General features: G+C 35.6%; 1 protein-coding gene across 1 annotated transcript; it reads right to left on the reverse strand.

Moving 5' to 3' along the window:
* Positions 1-3,259: 3,259 nt before the first annotated feature.
* Positions 3,260-16,164, reverse strand: LOC101898518 (uncharacterized). The gene is made up of 4 exons (XM_059123963.1): positions 16,096-16,164; positions 11,980-12,115; positions 7,073-7,338; positions 3,260-4,517 (listed from the first exon to the last, which is right to left on the reverse strand). The coding sequence occupies exons 1-4, from the start codon at positions 16,162-16,164 to the stop codon at positions 3,513-3,515; spliced, it is 1,476 nt and encodes a 491-aa protein (XP_058979946.1). The 3' UTR covers positions 3,260-3,512.
* Between the last annotated feature and the right edge of the window lie 2,722 nt (positions 16,165-18,886).

The raw sequence follows: 18,886 nt of genomic DNA on the forward strand, positions 1-18,886 counted from the left end.
GTACACGTTGGAACGACGTTACGCCATCTATATTAATTCTCTGTTGTGCTCAATAATTGAACATTTCAACACAGTCCAATTGCATCAGGAGTTGAAGGGAACTGACCATCAAATGCGTTTTCTTTTGGCTGTGGGCTTAGGGTCGACTTAAAGAAGTTGCCAGCTTTGCCAAGAGAAAAATATCTTTTCAGAGGAAGCTCATGTTGATTTTAGCGAGTATGTAAACAAATATAAGTAAAAAACCTGTAAGTTCGGGTAGTCCGAACTTTGAATAACCTCCACCATTTAGAACAAATTTGGAAATTTTCAAAAAAAAAAAAAAAAATTCTGTAAAAATCTTAAAAATACCGAATGTAGCGGTTACGTGGACCTGCATAGGCAAATCATGTCATAAGCCATCATAACATTTAAATACGTAACTTTAATAAAAAACGTAGTATAATGTAGCTAAAATCATTAAAATACTGAATATGGGGAGATACCATTTTATGGGGGCTATACCACAACGTGGACCTGCACAGACAATTTTCAGTCTTAGGCTGTCGTATCCTTTACGAACTTCAAATACAAAATTTGAAACAATTCCTTTAAATAATGTCGCTAAAATTATAAAAATACCGAATATCGGGAGGTACCGTTATATGGGGGCTATACGAAAGCGTCGACCTGTACGGACAATTTTCTGTCATAGACTGTAGTATCCATTACTATAATATACATAATACTATAATATACATTTGAGTAAAATTTTATTAACCTACTTCATTTTGTTCGGAAGCTAGAGTAATTTCCGCAGACGGACGGACATCGCTAAATCGATGTTCAAAAAATGCATATTTCGAGTTGTTACAAACGAAATGACAAGCCTAATATTCCCTTCACACTATGATGGAGGGTATAAAAAAATTCCGAAAATTTTCGAGAAGTTACAAACGAAATCAATATTTCTATCAAGTGATGATATATCAGTGAAATCGGGTGTGGAGTTTTTATAGTCTTAGAGTAAAGGAACGATATTTTCATCCGCTGCCATATTTATTTTCATACCCCATACCACATAGCAGTAATTGTGCACCAAATGCCGAATATAAGTCCTAATGACCTGAATTTTAGTACATCCCACCGAATAAAGTCTAGAAGCAAGTGCATCAAAATCGGTTCTGAAATAGCTATAGCTCTCATGGTCTTTGGTATAGAGCTCGGAAATACCTCTGCCAAACTTTGTAAAGAATGGATCAGATTTGGATATAGTTTCCATTTATATCCTCAACCGATTTCGAGTTAATTGTGCGCAAATGTCCAATATCAGTCCAAACGACCGGGATTTTTTCACATCTGACCAAATTCAGACTAGAAGTAAGTACATGAAATTTTTTGGAAATTGGTGCAGATATAGCTATAAATTCCATATATATATTTCATCCGATTTGGTTTTTAAGTCCCTCATATTCGTAATAGCATTCGACAACAATGATATTTGGTACAAGATATCTTATAGAGTTCAGAAATACCTTTGTCAAATTATATCGAGAACGGCTAAGATTTAGATAGAGCTCCCATATACATCCTTAATCCTATTTCAGGTCTATTGTGCGCCAAATGGCCAATACCAGTTCTAATGACGTGAATTTGAATCATCATCAAATTTGAAATCGGTTCAGATATAGCTATAACTCCCATATATATGTTTCATCCAATTTAATTCCCTCACATGTATAATATGCACTCCACAACGATGATGTTTGGTACCAGATATATTATAGAGCTCGGAAATACCTTTGCCAAATTTTATCGATTTTTTGAGATTTGGCTATAGCTCCCATATATATCCTTAATCCAATTGCAGGTTTATTGTGCAAATAATGGCTAATGTCAGCCGAAATGGAGTGAATTTCGGGACGAACGTTTCCATTTTGGTGAACTCGGAGCCGATATATATTTTTCTAATATAATCTTTCTCGAAGTGATATCATGCACTTTATAGCTATATTGGATAGTATTATTATAAAAGGTTAAAATGTCTCTGTCAAATTTTGTGAAAATCGATTCAGAATTGGATATGGATCCCATATATTATTTCCCTCTGAAACCAAACTATAACTGCTTCAAAGCCCAATTTTGATAGGTGGTATGATCTACTTCAAATGAATTCTTTTGTTACTGGAGCTCTACTAAATCTGCATATTGGTGTAGGGCATCATATAGTCGGCCCCGCCCGATTTTTGACTTTTCCTTACTGGTTCTTATTTTATTTCTTCTTATAAAGGGAATATCAAAAATAATGCACATGTCGTCTCTGGGTGGAAATCAAAAAATCAGCATATTAACAGTCAAGTCTAGGAATCTCAACTACTTCGAGCTTTGCTTTTGAAAAATATTAGTTGGTCACTCAACAATTCATACCAATATGAAAAAGCTATGTTTTCGCCTTTTCCCAACGAAAAATTTCAACTATTTTCATTAGGACCTCCGTGTAAAAAATAAAAAAAACTAAATCAAAATCAAACAAAAATTTTGAATATTTTAAAATTATTAGTTGCATTTTTATTATCCATTTAAACTGTACACAAGTGATATAATAAGTGATATATATGGCAAAAGAAATTAAATTACACCAAATACAAGACGTTACGTCATAAAAATTAAGATTTTATGAAATAAAATTATTTTGATTACTTTTTTGGATTTCTTTTTTTTTTTAAATTTTTATTTGACTACCTAAGTTATCGTTAGCTTACAGACTATGTGGCTGATGAGTTGTTGTTGTTTTCTTTGATTCGCTTAACTACTAACCGTATAGAGTTATAGAGATAAAGAAAAATTCATATCTTTATAATATCTCCATTTGAGAATGGAATTACACAAATACACATAAAAATACATATTAAATTACAATATGTTGGTTGTTGTTGTTATTTTAAAAATAATATTAAATTTTAGATTTGGATTGTTTTTTTTTTTTAGATTTATATATAATTAAATTGTTTTACCATTTTGTCGTATCTCTATGTGTGTAATTTTATATGTATAGGTATGTATGGCTGTTTGTTTTGCTTTGTTTTTAGGGAGAGGTTGGTGGCATATCCTTTGGAAAGGATGTTTGGTTTGTTTTTTTTTAATTTTTCGTTATTAAAACTCTCTTAAAATTTAACAAATACTATTTACATTTGTTATCATTTCATTACGAATTAATAAAAAATAAATTTCAAAATATTTTTTGGTATAATTTTTTTTTATTTTTTCTTTTTTTCTGATTTTGCTTGGCTTTTTTACTCTAAATAATAATAATTACACAAAAAACTGATAAGGAACTAAAAACTAAATTCTATACTTTTTGTTCTTGTTGTTTGAATGTTAGTTCACGGTTTTTTTTTTGGGTACGCAGAAAATGTAATGTTTTTTTTCGTTTTTTTTTGTAAGATAGATAAAAGTTATCGAACAAAAATTCTTCTATTCATGCTCTGGCTGCTGCTCTTTCTGCTGATGATGTTATATTTAATTCAATTAAATAGCTACCTTGATGCTACCAAGCTTTGGCCCTGCTGCTGTTGGTCTTGCTGAGCTGTGAAGGCTGATTCGCCGCCCAGCAAGTAGCATGACGAAGATGACAAGCATGAGGGCGAGGACAATGGCAAAGATGAGCATGACGACAACGATGACGATAACAATGATGACGGCAACGTTAATAATGACGGTCTAGATGTTTTCGCATTGTAGGAGTTACAGGACTTAAATATTTGTTCAAGGGAAACGGATGTTGTCACATTAAATGCGTGCTGATGGTACACTGAAATTGTGCTCGGTATTGTTGCGTTTGTAGTGGTAATGGTGGAGGTGGAGGTTGTGGTGGTGATGGCATTGGGGACTGTTGTGTTTGTCAACATTATTGGCAGACATGACATTTCCTTATTAAAGTGCATTTCTTTCGATAGAGCCCTAACAACTTGTCTCTGCAGGACTTTGCTAGCCAGGTTGTGGCCACAACTTTTCGAGCCGATATCACCATCATCCTTCACATTGCAGTCATGATGCCTGTACTCCTTGCCAGCATTATTCACTGTATCTTCTTCGTCTTTGTTATCGTCATCATCAGCGTCTATGTCATAACTTGATTTGTTAGTTATTTCCTTTTCGGAATTTTCCTCTCCAGACTGGCTGGTTTTGTGACTGTGTTTTTTTGTACCACCACCACCCCCTCGTCCACCATTGAAATGTAGCTGTTCGAAACAGCCACTTGATGTCAGTAAAGCCATCGCTATCAGCAATATTAATGTGGAGGGCTTTATTGTTGTCATTGTGGAATCCGTTTTATTAGTGGCTGCATTTGGTTGAATGAAAAACGATAAAATTTTGGTAACAAAACTTTCCCGCAATGACATACCTTGTACGGGATCAGCTCTTGAATTGCTGGCGTACACAGTTTCGCGGGATTCGAGTACGGGCGCTTTTTGAGGGCGATCGCCTTCAACGGATTCTTCATTGCTGCGCCAGTAGAAGGTGGAAAGTGATGCAACACACTGAAATGAGAGAGAAAGAGAGAATGGAAAGAGAGAAAATTAGTTGTGTTTGAGGGAGAAAAAATGGGATCAATAAAACTGTAATGAAATCTGATTAAAATATTAAATATTAAAAAAATCGAAAAAAAATCGATTCATAAGCGAAATTTTCTGAAAACGTCACTTTCAAACCGTTCACGAATTTGGTCGTTGTTACTAGAAACTTACTCGCGAGCGGAAGTGCTTGAAGAGTACAAGTCTTCAGTAAAGTTTTCCCCTCCCTTTTGGTTTGTGTTTGCAGACCTTCTGAGTTTCTTGTTTGATAAACAAGAGTACTGGACAGAGAGTAAGATATTGCACACAAGTAAAATCGAGTAAAAAATGTAGTTTGTTTGCTGATTTGTGCGTTCGCATGTGTTTAGTAGTAAACAGGTCTTGATATTGATGTTTGGCTAGCGAAGGTCGAAATTCGGGCGTGCCGGCTACAAGATACCCTACACCAATGTCCACTTAATTTGAGGAGGCTCTTGTAGCAGATAACATTGCTATAGAGTACATGATATAACTCCCAGAAATATTATGTATAAAAATATATATTGCAGCAAATGAAAAAATCTGAAAATCGGAAAAATCTGAATCTTGAAATATATATATGGAAGCTGTATCCAAATCCGAACTGATTTTGGAAAAATACGAAAGTGTAGATCACGGGAATGGGCTAAAATACCGGGAATGGTCCAAAATACCGCAGAACAACATTCGAGCTGCGTGTGACGGTTTCATTGGCCGTTTGAAGGCCATAATTCGTGCCAAAAGTGACTAAATCGAACAAATCTAAACTTATTTTAAAATTTGATGCTATTTCCGACATTTTTGCTTCCATTGAATAAGATCAAAAAAGTATAAATTATTGCGTTTGACTTTGTTAAAGTTTTTTTCATCTCACCCTGTATATACAGCTATAACTATATCTGAACCGATTTTCACCGAATTTGAATCACTTGTATCTTGGAAATATATTCTATTTGGACGAATATTACACATACGGCTCATTAAATTGAAATCGGGTGAAGATGTGTATGGGAATCATATATAAACATCCACCTATAGGTCCTTTTTTAAGAATCCACGTTTTAAGGCTTGCTATCGGTCCTTTAAAAATACTATTTAAGGCTTGCTCTCAGGCCTTCAAAATTCTGTATAAAAATCCACGTTTAAGGCTTGCTCTCGGTCCTTCAAAATTCTGTATAAAAATCCATTTTAAAAGCTTGATTTGGGTCCCTCAAAATTCTTTTTAAAAGTCCAGGCTTAAAGATTTCTATGGGTTTTTCAAATTCTTTAAAAAAATCACGTTTAAGGATTCAAAATTCTTTAAAAATCCATGTTTTAGGCTTGCCCCCAAATTTTTATTAAAATTCTTTTCACAATTCTATTTGAAATTCTATTTGAAATTCTATTTGAAATTCTATTTGAAATTCTATTTGAAATTCTATTTGAAATTCCATTTGAAATTCTATTTGAAATTCTATTTGAACTTCTATTTGAAATTCTATTTGAAATTCTATTTGAAATTCTATTTGAACTTCTATTTGAAATTCTATTTAAAAATCCACGTTAAGGGCTTCCTATGAGCCCTTCAAAATTCTATTTAAAAATCCACGTTAAGGGATTCCTATGAGTCCTTCAAAACTATATTTTAAATTCTATTTAAAAATCCACGTTAAGGGCTTCCTATGAGGCCTTCAAAATTATATTTTAAATTCTATTTAAAAATCCACGTTAAGAGCTTCCTATGAGCAATTCAAAACTATATTTAAAATTCTATTCCTACGAGCCCTTCAAAATTCTATTTGAAAATCCACGTTAAGGGCTTCCTATGAGCCCTTCAAAATTCTATTTAAAAATCCATGTTTAAGGCTTGCTATGAATCCCTCAAAATTCTATTTAAAATCCACGTTAAAGGCTTGGTATGGATCCTTCGAAATTCTATATAAAAATCCACGTTTAAGGTTTGTTATGAGTCCCTCAAAATTCTATTTAAAATCCACGTTAAAAGCTTGCTAGGGCCTTTCAAAATTCTATAAAAAAGAATAAATAGGTGAAAAAATTGAAATGAAAGGTGAAAAAAAAATTAAAGCTCTATTCCTTACCCCTTCTGTAATACCTGCACCATTATGTTTCGTGCTCTTTAGTAACTTTTGTAATTTTTTGTAAGAATTTTCAAAAAATCCCGTAATTATATCATTTCTAATAGATCGTTCTTTTTAGTACTAATTTACATTTTTTTCGAATACCATTACAATACCTTACAAACTAAAAATTGTGACCTTTCACAACCGCCCAATACCAAAATACTATTAGTATTTCCCTCCAATGTTTGTATTTTTTTAAGGCTTTCATAAAATCCAGTGTTATTCCGCATTTTTCAATATTTTGGATTTCCCCAATATCAGTGTTTAGTATAGGTACAAAAAACCGCAAAAATGAAGGTTTCTAGCCCCTGTCGATCGGATTCCAATTCTGTCCATTAAAAATTACGTTTTTATCCATAAGTCCGATATATAGAATATACTCACCTTCAATTTCATATCGCCATTACGAAAATGATGTTGGTCGACACGGAATTGGAGACCCAAGATGGATGTTTCCAAACCATCACGACCCCATAAAACTGGATCATATTTTCTCAACTGATAAGGTTCGGCTGGTTCGCCATTAATAAACCATGCCAGCTGGACGGCAGGTTTTGAACGACCGGCAGTGCAGTTTATGCGCACAGTATCACCGATTTGATAACGAGGACGGCCACCTGTGATTTTCGGGGCACCTTGGTCAGGTAAGGCTGGAAAAGGAGAGAAAAAGGAAAAATTCTTATTATTAAAGGAACAAGAAGTAAATGAAAGATAAACATATATTAAAATAAAATCAAGTTTTTAATTCCCAAACAAAACTCTTTCATATCTATGTAGTCTGGGTTACCGAATTTAAGACTTTTTCTAATAAAAGGGCAAATTTCACTCGCTCTTTTTTGTGTCACAGCGTATGTGTGTGCATCTCCGATGTCCCTGTGACCATGACTGCATATCCTCTATACGTGTGACATTTCATCAACATGACATGTGTAGAAGAGGACATTTGTCTCATATTCTGGGCCATAGTTTTTTGTGAACAACTTTTGTTGATTCTTTTGTTTTTTCAATTTTTTTTTTTTTTTTTTTTTGCAGAGAACCAATAAAAAAACTCCAGTAGAAATTCAATATTTGACAACGTCAACTCATGAAAAAAAATTTCCGTTTTTTGTTGTCTCTTCGTTTTTTTTCACAATGATCGCTTTTTACTTTGTTTTACCAGTTGAAAGGCCATAGCGGCAACAAAAAACCTCTGTCAGAGTTTGGAGCGGTATGAAGCTAAGGGCATTTCCACAAAAGATTTAAAAGTTTAGTTTGCAGCTTTATGTTATTGTTGGTTTTGGATTTTGGTTTTTTCTAGGGCCTTGCATGTACATAAAGGAAATTTGGCAGATTTTAAAACAACAAAAAAAAAAAAAGAAGTGTAAAATAGAAGTTCGGATTTTATCGATTGATAAATTAAAGGGGAATATATGTACATAAACGTGTTTTTCATAGGAAGCAGTTTTAATTGCATGATTTATTAAGGTTGATATGTGTAATAGATATAGCAAACAATTAACCTACATGTCTTCCCATGTTTATATTTACTTCACTTGAGAAACTTAAATGCGGAACAACACCCAAATAGATAAGGACCCTCAAAATTGTATCGAAAATGATTTGTTCCAGAAAGACACAGGGTCTAAGGCAGCTCCAGCCAAAATTTACCGAATCAAAATAAAGGTTTTTAATCCGATGTCTCTTTAGAAAAATTATGATTCATGATATCGAAGTCGAACTTTCGACAATGTACAGGGTGAGATAAAAAACTACAATTAAGTTCAGACTGCTGTTATTTCTAAGTCACTCGTCCGACAGCTGTTAAAATTATTCCAGTTTACAAGCGTACAAGAGCATTTTGGCGAGAATTTTCCAGAAAAAAAGTTATTCGTGATGAAATTCAAGCGTGAGAGTGTGATTCTTTATATTTGACTGGAAAACCACAAGTGGCTATCGTGAGAGCACTCCAGCATTTGGTAGCGTAGGCCGACGCCAAGGATGTGGTAGGAAGAAAACAGCAGCAAAGAAGCGACTTGATCGAAACCCGCGTCGCAGTGGCCGAAAATTGGCTCGTGAGCGGAACATATAGCAATATTCCATTCGGCAAATATTGAAAAATGAGCTCGGGGTAAAGCCATTAAAGTTCTAAAATGTGCAAGAACTTACAACGCAACAGAAAGAAAATAAACACAAAAGAGCTAAAGAGTTGATTCGCTTGGCCGAAAATAGTGAACTGACGAATTTGGTTTTCTCCGATGAGAAACATTCATTCTCCAGCAGTTTGTAAACAAACAAAATGATCGTGATTACTTGCCATAGTGGTCAATGGTGAAATGTGCACCTTCGGTTGGCCACCAGCGCAGGCCATGATGATGGTGTGGGCCGCCATAACAGCCGATGGTCGCTCTCCGCTCGTATTAATCGACCGTGGCAATAGAATAAATGCCGAACAGTATCGCGAAAATATTCTGGAGGGTGTATTTTAGCCTTGGGCACGCAAACATTATGGCCGCAGACCTTAGACATTCCAACAGGAGTCAGTACCATCGCAGTCAGTACACGCCACACAAGAATGGTTACAAAATGAGGTTCCTCGCTTCACTTCCAGCACACAATGGCCACCAAAATCTCCGGATACCAATCCGTTGGACTATTGTGTCTGGAGTATTTTGGGAAGCAAGGTTGGCACTAAAAAATACCAAAATGTCGATCACCTCAAGCAAGCGCTTCGACGGGAATGGGCCAAAATACCGCAGAGCAACATTCGGGTAGTGTGTAACTCTTTCATTGGCCGTTTGAAGGCCATAATTCGTGCCAAAGGTGACCAATTCGAATAAATTTAAACCTATTCTAATAATTGATACTATTTCCGACATTTTTTGCTTTCATTCAAAAAAAATGTAAAAAATATGGCAATTGACTTTGTTGCAGTTTTTTATCTCACCATGTACATGCCCTCATCTTCTAAAGGCCCCGTATGACGGTATTCGGTATTTTCGTGATATTGTCTATACTTCTCACCGGAATTATTTCAAATACGGGATTTTCAGTTTACAATCGATACTTCTTCCAAAGCAGCAAAGTTCCTGCACTGATCTCTGTCTGCCTATAGCCTGCGCTACATCCCCAAATTCGGTATTCTGATGATTTTAGCTCCATTTTTCAACTGAATTATATCAAACTTGGTGTTTGGAGCTCTTAAAAGACAACACCGTTTGTGGCTATATACGGAAGTATAGCTTTATATAACAGTAACACCTGCTATTCGGAATTTGTTAAATTTAAACGGAATTTTTTATGTTTTTATACTCTTCTCCATATTAACACCATTGTTTAGCATAAAATTCTATGTCGATTTGGCGATGTCCGTCCGTCTGTGGAAATCACTCTGGCTTCCGAACGAAATGAAGTAGGTTGATAAAGTTTTACTCAAATGTGTATTATATCTGCAGGACTGCTGGTATTGAAAATGGGTCACGTTTTGGTAATATCCCCATATAATATACCTCCCTTACCCATATAATGGCACCTCCCTTTTGCGGTATTTTAATGATTTAAGCGACATATTCACCGAAAATGTTTCAAATTTGATATTTGAAGTTCGTAACGGATAATACAGCCTACAACAGAAAATTGTCTGTGCAGGTCCACGTCTTCGCATAGCCCCCATATAACAGTACCTCCCGATATTCGATACTTTGATGATTTTAGCGACATTATTCACCGGAATTGTTTCAAATTTCGCATTTGAAGTTCGTAATGGATACTACAGCCTATGGCAGAAAATTGTCTGTCTAGGTTGACGTCTTCGTATAGCCCGCAAATAACGGTACCTTCCGATATTCGCTATTTTGATGATTTTATCGACATTATTCACCGGAATTGATTTAAATTTGTTTGAAGTTCGTAATGAATACTACAGCCTTTGACAGAAAATTATCTGTGCAGGTCCACGTCTTCGTATAGCCCCCAAATAACGGTACCTCCCGATATTTGGCGTTTTAATGATTTTATCGACATTATTCACAGGAATTTTTTTAATTGATTTAAATTTGGTGTTTGAAGTTCGTAATGCATACTACAGCCTAAGACAGAAAATTGTCTGTGTAGGTTCACGTCTTCGTATAGCCACCATATAAGTGTATTGGGTATTTTGACGATTTTAGCTAGTGCAAACATCTTGGAATTTCACCTTCTTATTATTTTTTTTTATAAATTTTATAATTTTATCTTTTATTATTATTTTTTTTTTGTAATTTGATAAAAAGGATCTGAAAGGGGCCTGCAACATCTACATATATTCCGTTTTTTTTTTCTTTGCACGCATGGTAATTTTTGTAGATATATTTTTTAGGTTTGTTTGAGATTAATTTTCTCTATATTTTTAGTGTAGCTATTTTCACCTGTTCCAACCATATTTTCTACATTCCGAAATCAGCTTTTGAATAATTCGACCTAGTTTTATTGAAGCTATTACAAAATTGAAATGTCCTTCCTCTTAAAAAAAAAAAAAAAAAACATTCCAATACACATTTTTGTTTTCCAAAGGTAAGGTACGAATGTCAGCATCTGTTGTGTCACATTCAATTTGAGATTTCATCAATTGGGTTTTTTTTTTTTTTTTGTAAAAGGTAACACAGAGCACTTTCATCGAATGCTGTTACTTCATATGAAAATCATGTTTGAAGCTCCTATCAACCTATATACATGGCTGACTGATTGGCTGCCTGGCTGGCTGACTGGTAGTATCGGAAAAACTCAATGTATTACTTTGAAATTAAATCCTTGCGCGGCCTTTAAGCCTTTGTAATTGTTTTTCTGTGTTCAGTTAGTTAGCAAAGCAAATCAGCTCCCAACAATTAAACAAAAGCAAAACACGACAGTAGGGGTTTTTTTACCCGATGTATTTTTAATTGATGGTAAAACAACTTGCTCTATAGATTCGCAAATAACATTGTACCCGTTGTTGTTGTTGCTGTTGTTTTTTCTCTACATGTTTTATGTAATACACGAGCTGTATTTAACAATTATTAAAAACATCGCCGAACAACATAGTTTAGGTACTTTTTTTTTGTTTTGCAAAAAATCTCCACCACACATTGTGGATGGAATGTTTGTATTGTTTTTAAGAGTTTTGTTTTGTGTTTTTGTATGTCCGCTCGGTATAAAATTAATATTGCAATTGTTTTTCACTCTCTCTCGTTGTTATTCAACGAAATATTTTTGTAGCAATTTTTTGTTATTATTTTCTACATATTTATTTCTTCTATTGTATTGCGATTTTTTTGTTGTTCACTCGATTAAATACTTACATACAACAACCATATCACCATGTTCCGTTACTGTCTGAAATGAGGGTGCCTCGCCCGATACTTCACAACGAAATCGCCCAGCTGATTGTAGGTTAACTTCACGTAATGTCACAACAGCATCACTTGAATTGTGAACCTAAAATTGCAAAATATAAAAAGTTATTAATTTTTTTTTGTGGTGACTTTATAAAGCATGGTTTAATGACAGATATTTATTTAATTGTTTTTACATTTTTGCTGTAAACAACAAACTTTTTGTGTCGGTGTGTGTGGGAATATATTAAATATTTTTGCTGATGAATTTCAAAAAAAGTGAAGTGACAGATAAGGGCTCTTGTGGTCCTTGATAAAAATTATTGGTTTTTCCTCTAGAGCAAAACAACTCAAAAATAGGAATTTATTTATTTTATTATTATTTTTTTTTAATTGAGAATTTTATTGATATTTCCACATAATTTAGCTTTGCATGGATTCAAAAAAAGTATGGAAATGAATTTTAAAGATGAGTGAGGATTCTGACAAAATTTCATCATTTTTATATCCCCATTTTTATATCATGCACCAAACGATATGTCATTAGGTTTGCAGCAACTCGACAAGGTCTGTCATTTTCTGGAAAAACTCTTTAAGTCATCTTAAGCTAATTTCGTGTTATTGGTTCCGTATCTGAATAATAGTGTTTTGAACATTTGATACATATATAGTGATATTAAATATTTTGAATTTTATTCTTAAAACAAAAGCATCTTGCGAAAACTGTAAAAAACACAAATAATTTCAAAACTGTGAAGGAAAAGTCGGGCGAGCCCGACTAAATGATGCCCTACACCACTATGCATATTTAGTAGAGCTACCAGCAAGAAATAAACGTTTATTATGCTGCGAATTTATGTAAAGTAGACCTTAGTGAATGCATATTATGGTTTAGAGCAGTTATAATTTGGAATCTAATAATAATAATATGCGAGGTATATCCAGCGAGTTTGGCGGAGTCATTTGTAACCCAAATACATTGTTATAGAGAATATGTTATGATTTCAGGTTGAATTATATTAGAATAGTGCCCGCTACTTTTTCAGCGAAATGCTCACCTCGTTCCAACATTTCGTGTGAGACCACAGAATTTTAATTCGGAGAAGTTTTGAATCATTTATCCAATAATTAGAATATCTACAATCATAAAATTTTTAAAAATTCTTTCCTATAATCAATAGATCTGAAACCATAGATTTTTAAAAATATTTTTCTAAAACTTTAAGGAGGGGATCATTTACAAATTTCTTTTAAGGACGAAGAAAGTTAAAATTGTGGATTTGTTTTAAATATATTATACACAGGGTGAGAAATAAACTGCAAAAAAGTCAAACGCCATAATTTTTACTTTTTTTAATTTTAATAAGTGAAGGCAAAAAATTTCGGAAATAGCATAAAATTTTAGAACAAGTTTAGATTTGTTCGAATTGGCCACCTTTGACACGAATTATGGCCTTCAAACAGTCAATGAAATCGTCACACGCTGCCCGAAAGTTGTTCTGCGGCATTTTGGCCCATTCCCGGCGAAGCGCTTGCTTGAGGTGATCGACACTTTGGTATTTTTTAGTGCCAACCTTGCTTTCCAAAATACTCCAGACACAATAGTCCAACGGATTGGTATCCGGAGATTTTGGTGGCTATTGTGCGCTGAAAATGAAGCGAGTAACCTCATTTTGTAATCATTCTTGGGTGGCGCGTGCTGAGTGTGATAGTGCTCAGTCCTGTTTAATACACCCTCCAGAATATTTTCGCGATAATATTCAGCATTTATTCTGATGCCACGGTCGATTAATACGAGCGGAGAGCGACCATCGTCTGTTATGGCGGCTCACATCATCACAATGGCCGGCGCTTGAGTTGAGTTGTGGTCAACCGAAGGTGCACATTTTCAGCTGACCTCTTTTGCAAGTAAACACGATCATTTTGTTTGTTTACAAACTGCTGGACAACGAATGTTTTCTCATAGGAGAAAGCCAAATTCGGCAGTTCACAAGTTGCGACCAAGCAAAGCAACTCTTTAGCCCTTTTTAGTCTATTTTCTTTCTGTTGCGGTGTAAGTTCTTGCACTTTTTTGTAATTTCAATGGCTTTATCCCGAGCTCATTTTTCAATATTTGCCGAATGGAATATTGCGATATGTTCAGCCATCACGAGCCAATTTTTGGCCACTGCTACGCGGGTTTCGGTCAAGTCGCTTCTTTACTTTACGAACCATTTCTGCTGATGGTGCTGTTTTATTCCGTCCACTTCTCTGACGTCGGGCTACGCTACCAGTAACACGGTAACGAGGGATGGACGAGACACAAAAGATTTATTCACATTTAAATGCGGGAGTGCTCTAACGATAACCACTTGTGGTTTTCCAGCCAAATATAAAGAAATCACACTGTCACGATTGAACTCCATCACGAATAACTTTTTTTCTGGAAAATTCTCACCAAAATGCTTTTGTATGCTTGTAAACAATATAGTGAGCTATCACTGGCATACTTTTAAGAGCTGTCGGACGACTGACTTAGAAATGACAGCAGCCTGAATTTGGTTGAAGTTTTTTTCATCTCACCCTGTATATGAGCTAAATCTAAATGTGGACGAATTATAACCAATTTCAAAAGGGTTCATCCTTGGGACAAACAAATGATTCCTGAAAAAGTGTATCTCTATCGGACAAAAAATGCGATCGGTTTTCTAAACCACATGGGCAGTACATCAAGATTCTGGGCGAAGAAGACCTCCGAAAAGTATTTTATTCGAACAAGAATTTCAAAAAATCTTCAATGCCAAGAAGATGCCGTGAAACCTTTGATGCGAAGAAGACCTCCAGGAGGTATTCTATTCGAAGAAGAACTCCAGAAGGTCTAACAGACGAAGAAACCCACTAGAAGTCCCAATAGAAGTCCTTCTATGCTAAGAAGACCTCAAGTAGGCTTTCCATACGAAGAAGATCTCCAGAAGTTTTTCAATTCAAAGAAAACTTCCAGAATGTCTTCGGATGGAATATTACGAAGAATGTGATTCTATTGAGATCATCAAAAGGAAGTATGTGTCTATTTCTTATCCTTCTCCTTGTTACAAAGAAAAGTCCTCCTAGAGGTCTGCTGGGTATAGAATACTCCAATAATGCGCCCTCATAGACGATTTCTTTGTATAGAAGAATGGAATATCTTATAGCAGGTCTTCTATAATCAGAAGTCATAAAAATACTGCAAGATTCCGAAAACATGCCAAGGTCATCAAGACTTCTTTTATTCGTAGAGGATTTTATTATAGCGAACTTCTATACCAAAAATGCCTTAAAGTGGTTTTCTCTACACTCAAGAGCTTCTGTCCGCTTCGAATTCTCACACCATGCTCTTCAATCCATGTATTTATCTACCAAAATCTCTATGTCCATATATTATCCCCATATGTGTTCAACGATTTATTTTATTTTGTTAAGTCCCCTTTGACCAACCGAAAAATACCTAATTCCATTACACTGGCCACCATGCAAAAGAGCAACCAAAAAAGTAGCAACAGTAACAACAACAACACTAATACCACTCAACTATGAGAACATAAATCTTAAATTGTTTTCCTAACAACAATTTTACAACAATCGATTAAGCTTAAATAATATCCGGTTTGGAATTGAGAAGGGATTTTTGTTGTTAGTGTTGCTCTCGTTGATGATGGTGTTATTAGAATGGTGTTATGGCCATTAAACACAAACGAGCAGGAGCAACACCAACAATAACCACAAACAAATCCATCATAGCCAGCCACTACACGAATAGTAAACAAATCGCCAAAGTAAAGTAAGGAGGAGGTACAATGGAGAGTCTCTTGGCTCGATTGTAACAAAAACATATTTAACAGCCAATTCCGATGGAACAGAAAGGTACTTCAAAGTAGTATAGACTGGTCTGGCATAGACTGGGCTTCAAGCCACAAGGGAGATAGAGAGAGTACAAGGAGAAAGAGGGACATTATGGGTGATGGTGGAAGGGCTGTTAGAGAATAGTTTCGTTACGATGGACGATAATGTTTTATCTAAAGTTAAACATCATTATCATCAAACGGCGGTAGCGCAAGTTGCACATACTTGCGCCTCAACCACATTGTGCTCGCTTCGCATATCCTTGCAAATGCTCGAAACTAGATGGCCAGCCATATGGATGGATATGGTCTATATTGATAGATGATTTTGATATTTGGCTACGTGTGTAAAGAGGTATTCAGCACGGCCCGGGGCAATACACAACAAAAAAACAAATGGTGAGAGTTTAACAAATGAACAACTTTGTTCCACTGAGTGAGGAAATTTATTACTGTTCTTCACTGCTGCTCTAAAATAGCAACAAAAAATGAAAACAATCCATTTGGTGGCTGGTGGCTGGCTGACATACACTTACAAACATTATGCACCCCGACTAAGGTTGCATTTGCCAGTTAGATGAGTAGCTTACTACATAAAGGTGCCAGTCGTTACAGAATGCTAAAATGCAGATATAACTCTTGGAAAGTGGAAAAGTGCACACATAACGAAATAGGGACAACAGGAGTCCGTACACCGATTCGTTTACTTACTTTGAACGAACTGTAGCCATTTCAATCTCCGCCATAGAAGGGCGTCAGAGCTAAAAATGGTTATTCACTACTTTTCTACTATTGCGTGGAAAAAAAAAGCCAGCCATTTGAATTATGGCATTGAACTTTATGCATTGCCACTGAAGGATGATTGTCTGATTGCAGTTAAGACTTAAACAGTTGCCAACCGTTGTAACCGTTGCAAGGTAGTCGGGACTTTATTAACAGTTATTAAGAACAACTTATATCGTATCAAAATGGAACTTCTATACCCTATAAGCAACACCATACCGTATTCTACATCAGCACATAAATTTGATATTAATATTCCGAAAATCGAAACAATTTGTAACTGATTCCATATTTTTGAAAGTTGTAATTATTCAAAAAAAATTTTTTTTGTGGGCCCATTCGATAAATGTGTGATTTATGTTGTTTTTTTTTTTAATATTTTTACCATTTGTATGGGAGGTACCACATTGAATGGACCGGTATACACCATCATCAGTCCAAATTTAAAATTAATAGAATTTTTGAAATGATAAAAGTTTGAAGAAAATCTTTGACTTGGGTTGTAAGGACTCCCGTGACTATTTCGTGGGCAACCTAGCAGAAGGAGTTAACCGACAATTTATTGTTTCCCTATCGTCCAAACTTGATGTGAAGTTTGGAGAAAATCTGATGTCCCTCAAAAATAATAGCGCGTAGTAGTCAGACATGCTAGCAGACGGACAGATATTGCTAGGTCGACATAAATTGTCCTGAAGTGGCGTCCGTCCACGGAGACGTAGGATGTCCACATCCATTGTCCACAAAAGAGCCGAAAGCCTAAGGAAAAAGTTTCTAGAACAACTTCTGACCGAAAAAGATCTCTAGAAGTGCTTCAATTCAAAAAATATCTCGAGAAGTTCTTCAATGCGAAAAAGACCTCTAAAAGGTCTCCTAAGCGAAGATTTTATATGCGAAGAAGACTTCCACAGGTCCTCTATGCGAAAAAAAACCTCCAGAAGATTTTCTATGAAAAGAAAACCTCCAGAAGGCCTTCAATGTTAAGAAGAAGTCCTTTCATGTGAAGAAGACCTCCAGAAGTTCCTCAATGTGAAGAAAACCTCCAGAAGAGTTTCTATGCAAAGAAAACCTTCAGAAGGTCTTCAATGTTAAGAAGAAGTCCTTTCATGTGAAGAAGACCTCCAGAAGTTCCTCAATGCGAAGAAAACCTCCAGGTCTTCTATGCGAAAAATATCTCGAGAAGTTCTTCAATACGAAAAAGATCTCCAAAAGGTCTTATAAACGAAGAATATTTCAAGAAGGCCTGTTATGCGAATAACACCATCAGAAGGTCTTCGATGCGAAAAATATCTCTAAAAGGAAGAAGATTTCAAGAAGGTCATCTATGCGAGGAAGACCTACAGAAGGTCTTCAAGTCTTAGAAGACTTCTTGAAGGTTTTTAAGCAGACCCCTTGACATTTTTCACGACTTGGAAGACATCCAGAAGATCTTCAAGCTTTAGATGACCTCCAGAATGTCTTTAAGTCTCAGAAGGCCTCCCGGAGGTTTTCAAGTCAAGAACAACCAGAAGATTAAGGCCTTTTGAAGCCGTGTAAGTCCTAGAAGCCTCCTGAGGTCTAAGAAGACCTCCAGAAGATCTGCAAGTCTTAGGAGACTTCCAGGAGGCATTCGAGTCTTAGAAGTCATCCAGAAGTTCTTCAAGTCTCACAAGACCTCTAGAAATTCTTCAAGACCTTCAAGTCTTAGAACATCTCCAGGAGGATTTCTAGTCTCAGAAGGCCTCCAGAAGATCTTCAAGTCTCACAAGACCTCTAGAAGTTCTTCAAGTCTTAAAAGACCTCTTGAGGGCCTTCAGGTTTTTACGCCTTTGAAGACCTTCAGGAGGTCTTCGACGTTTAAAAGACCTCTTTAAGATATTCTATTCGAAAAGGGCCTTTAAAAGTGTCTTCAAGATGTAGAAAACCCCTATGGCCTTCAATTGATAGAGGGACCTTCATATCTTTACCAAATTCTTTCTATAGATAGAAGTGTTCAAAAGTACACAACTTCCTGAGATATTATATAGGCTTTCTGACCAGAGAAGATCTTCTAAAGATCCTCTTCTTCTTCTAAAGGAAATTGTCCGCTGGAAGTCTCCTCAACCTTGGGGGTCTTTTGACCAGTGATGGTTCCCAGTGGTCTTCTAAACTCGGAGTTCTGAGTTCTGCTGCACGTAGAAGACATAGTAGGACTCCTAGAGATCATCTGGACATAGACGACCTCCTTAAGTTCTTCAAAATATTGATGACCTCTCAAA

This window comes from Musca domestica, unplaced genomic scaffold (assembly GCF_030504385.1).
Source record: "Musca domestica strain aabys unplaced genomic scaffold, Musca_domestica.polishedcontigs.V.1.1 26, whole genome shotgun sequence".
In the NCBI taxonomy this organism is placed as follows: domain Eukaryota; kingdom Metazoa; phylum Arthropoda; class Insecta; order Diptera; family Muscidae; genus Musca; species Musca domestica.

Excerpts from the sequence above, each read along its gene's own strand:
- LOC101898518 (XM_059123963.1), bottom strand. The coding sequence starts at position 16,164 with ATGGCTGGCCATCTAGTTTCGAGCATTTGCAAGGATATGCGAAGCGAG. Across the intron at positions 12,116-16,095 it reads ACAATGTGGTTGAGGCGCAA|GTTCACAATTCAAGTGATGC; the intron begins GTATGTGCAACT and ends TTGCAATTTTAG. Across the intron at positions 4,518-7,072 it reads ATGGCGATATGAAATTGAAG|TGTGTTGCATCACTTTCCAC; the intron begins GTGAGTATATTC and ends CTCTCATTTCAG.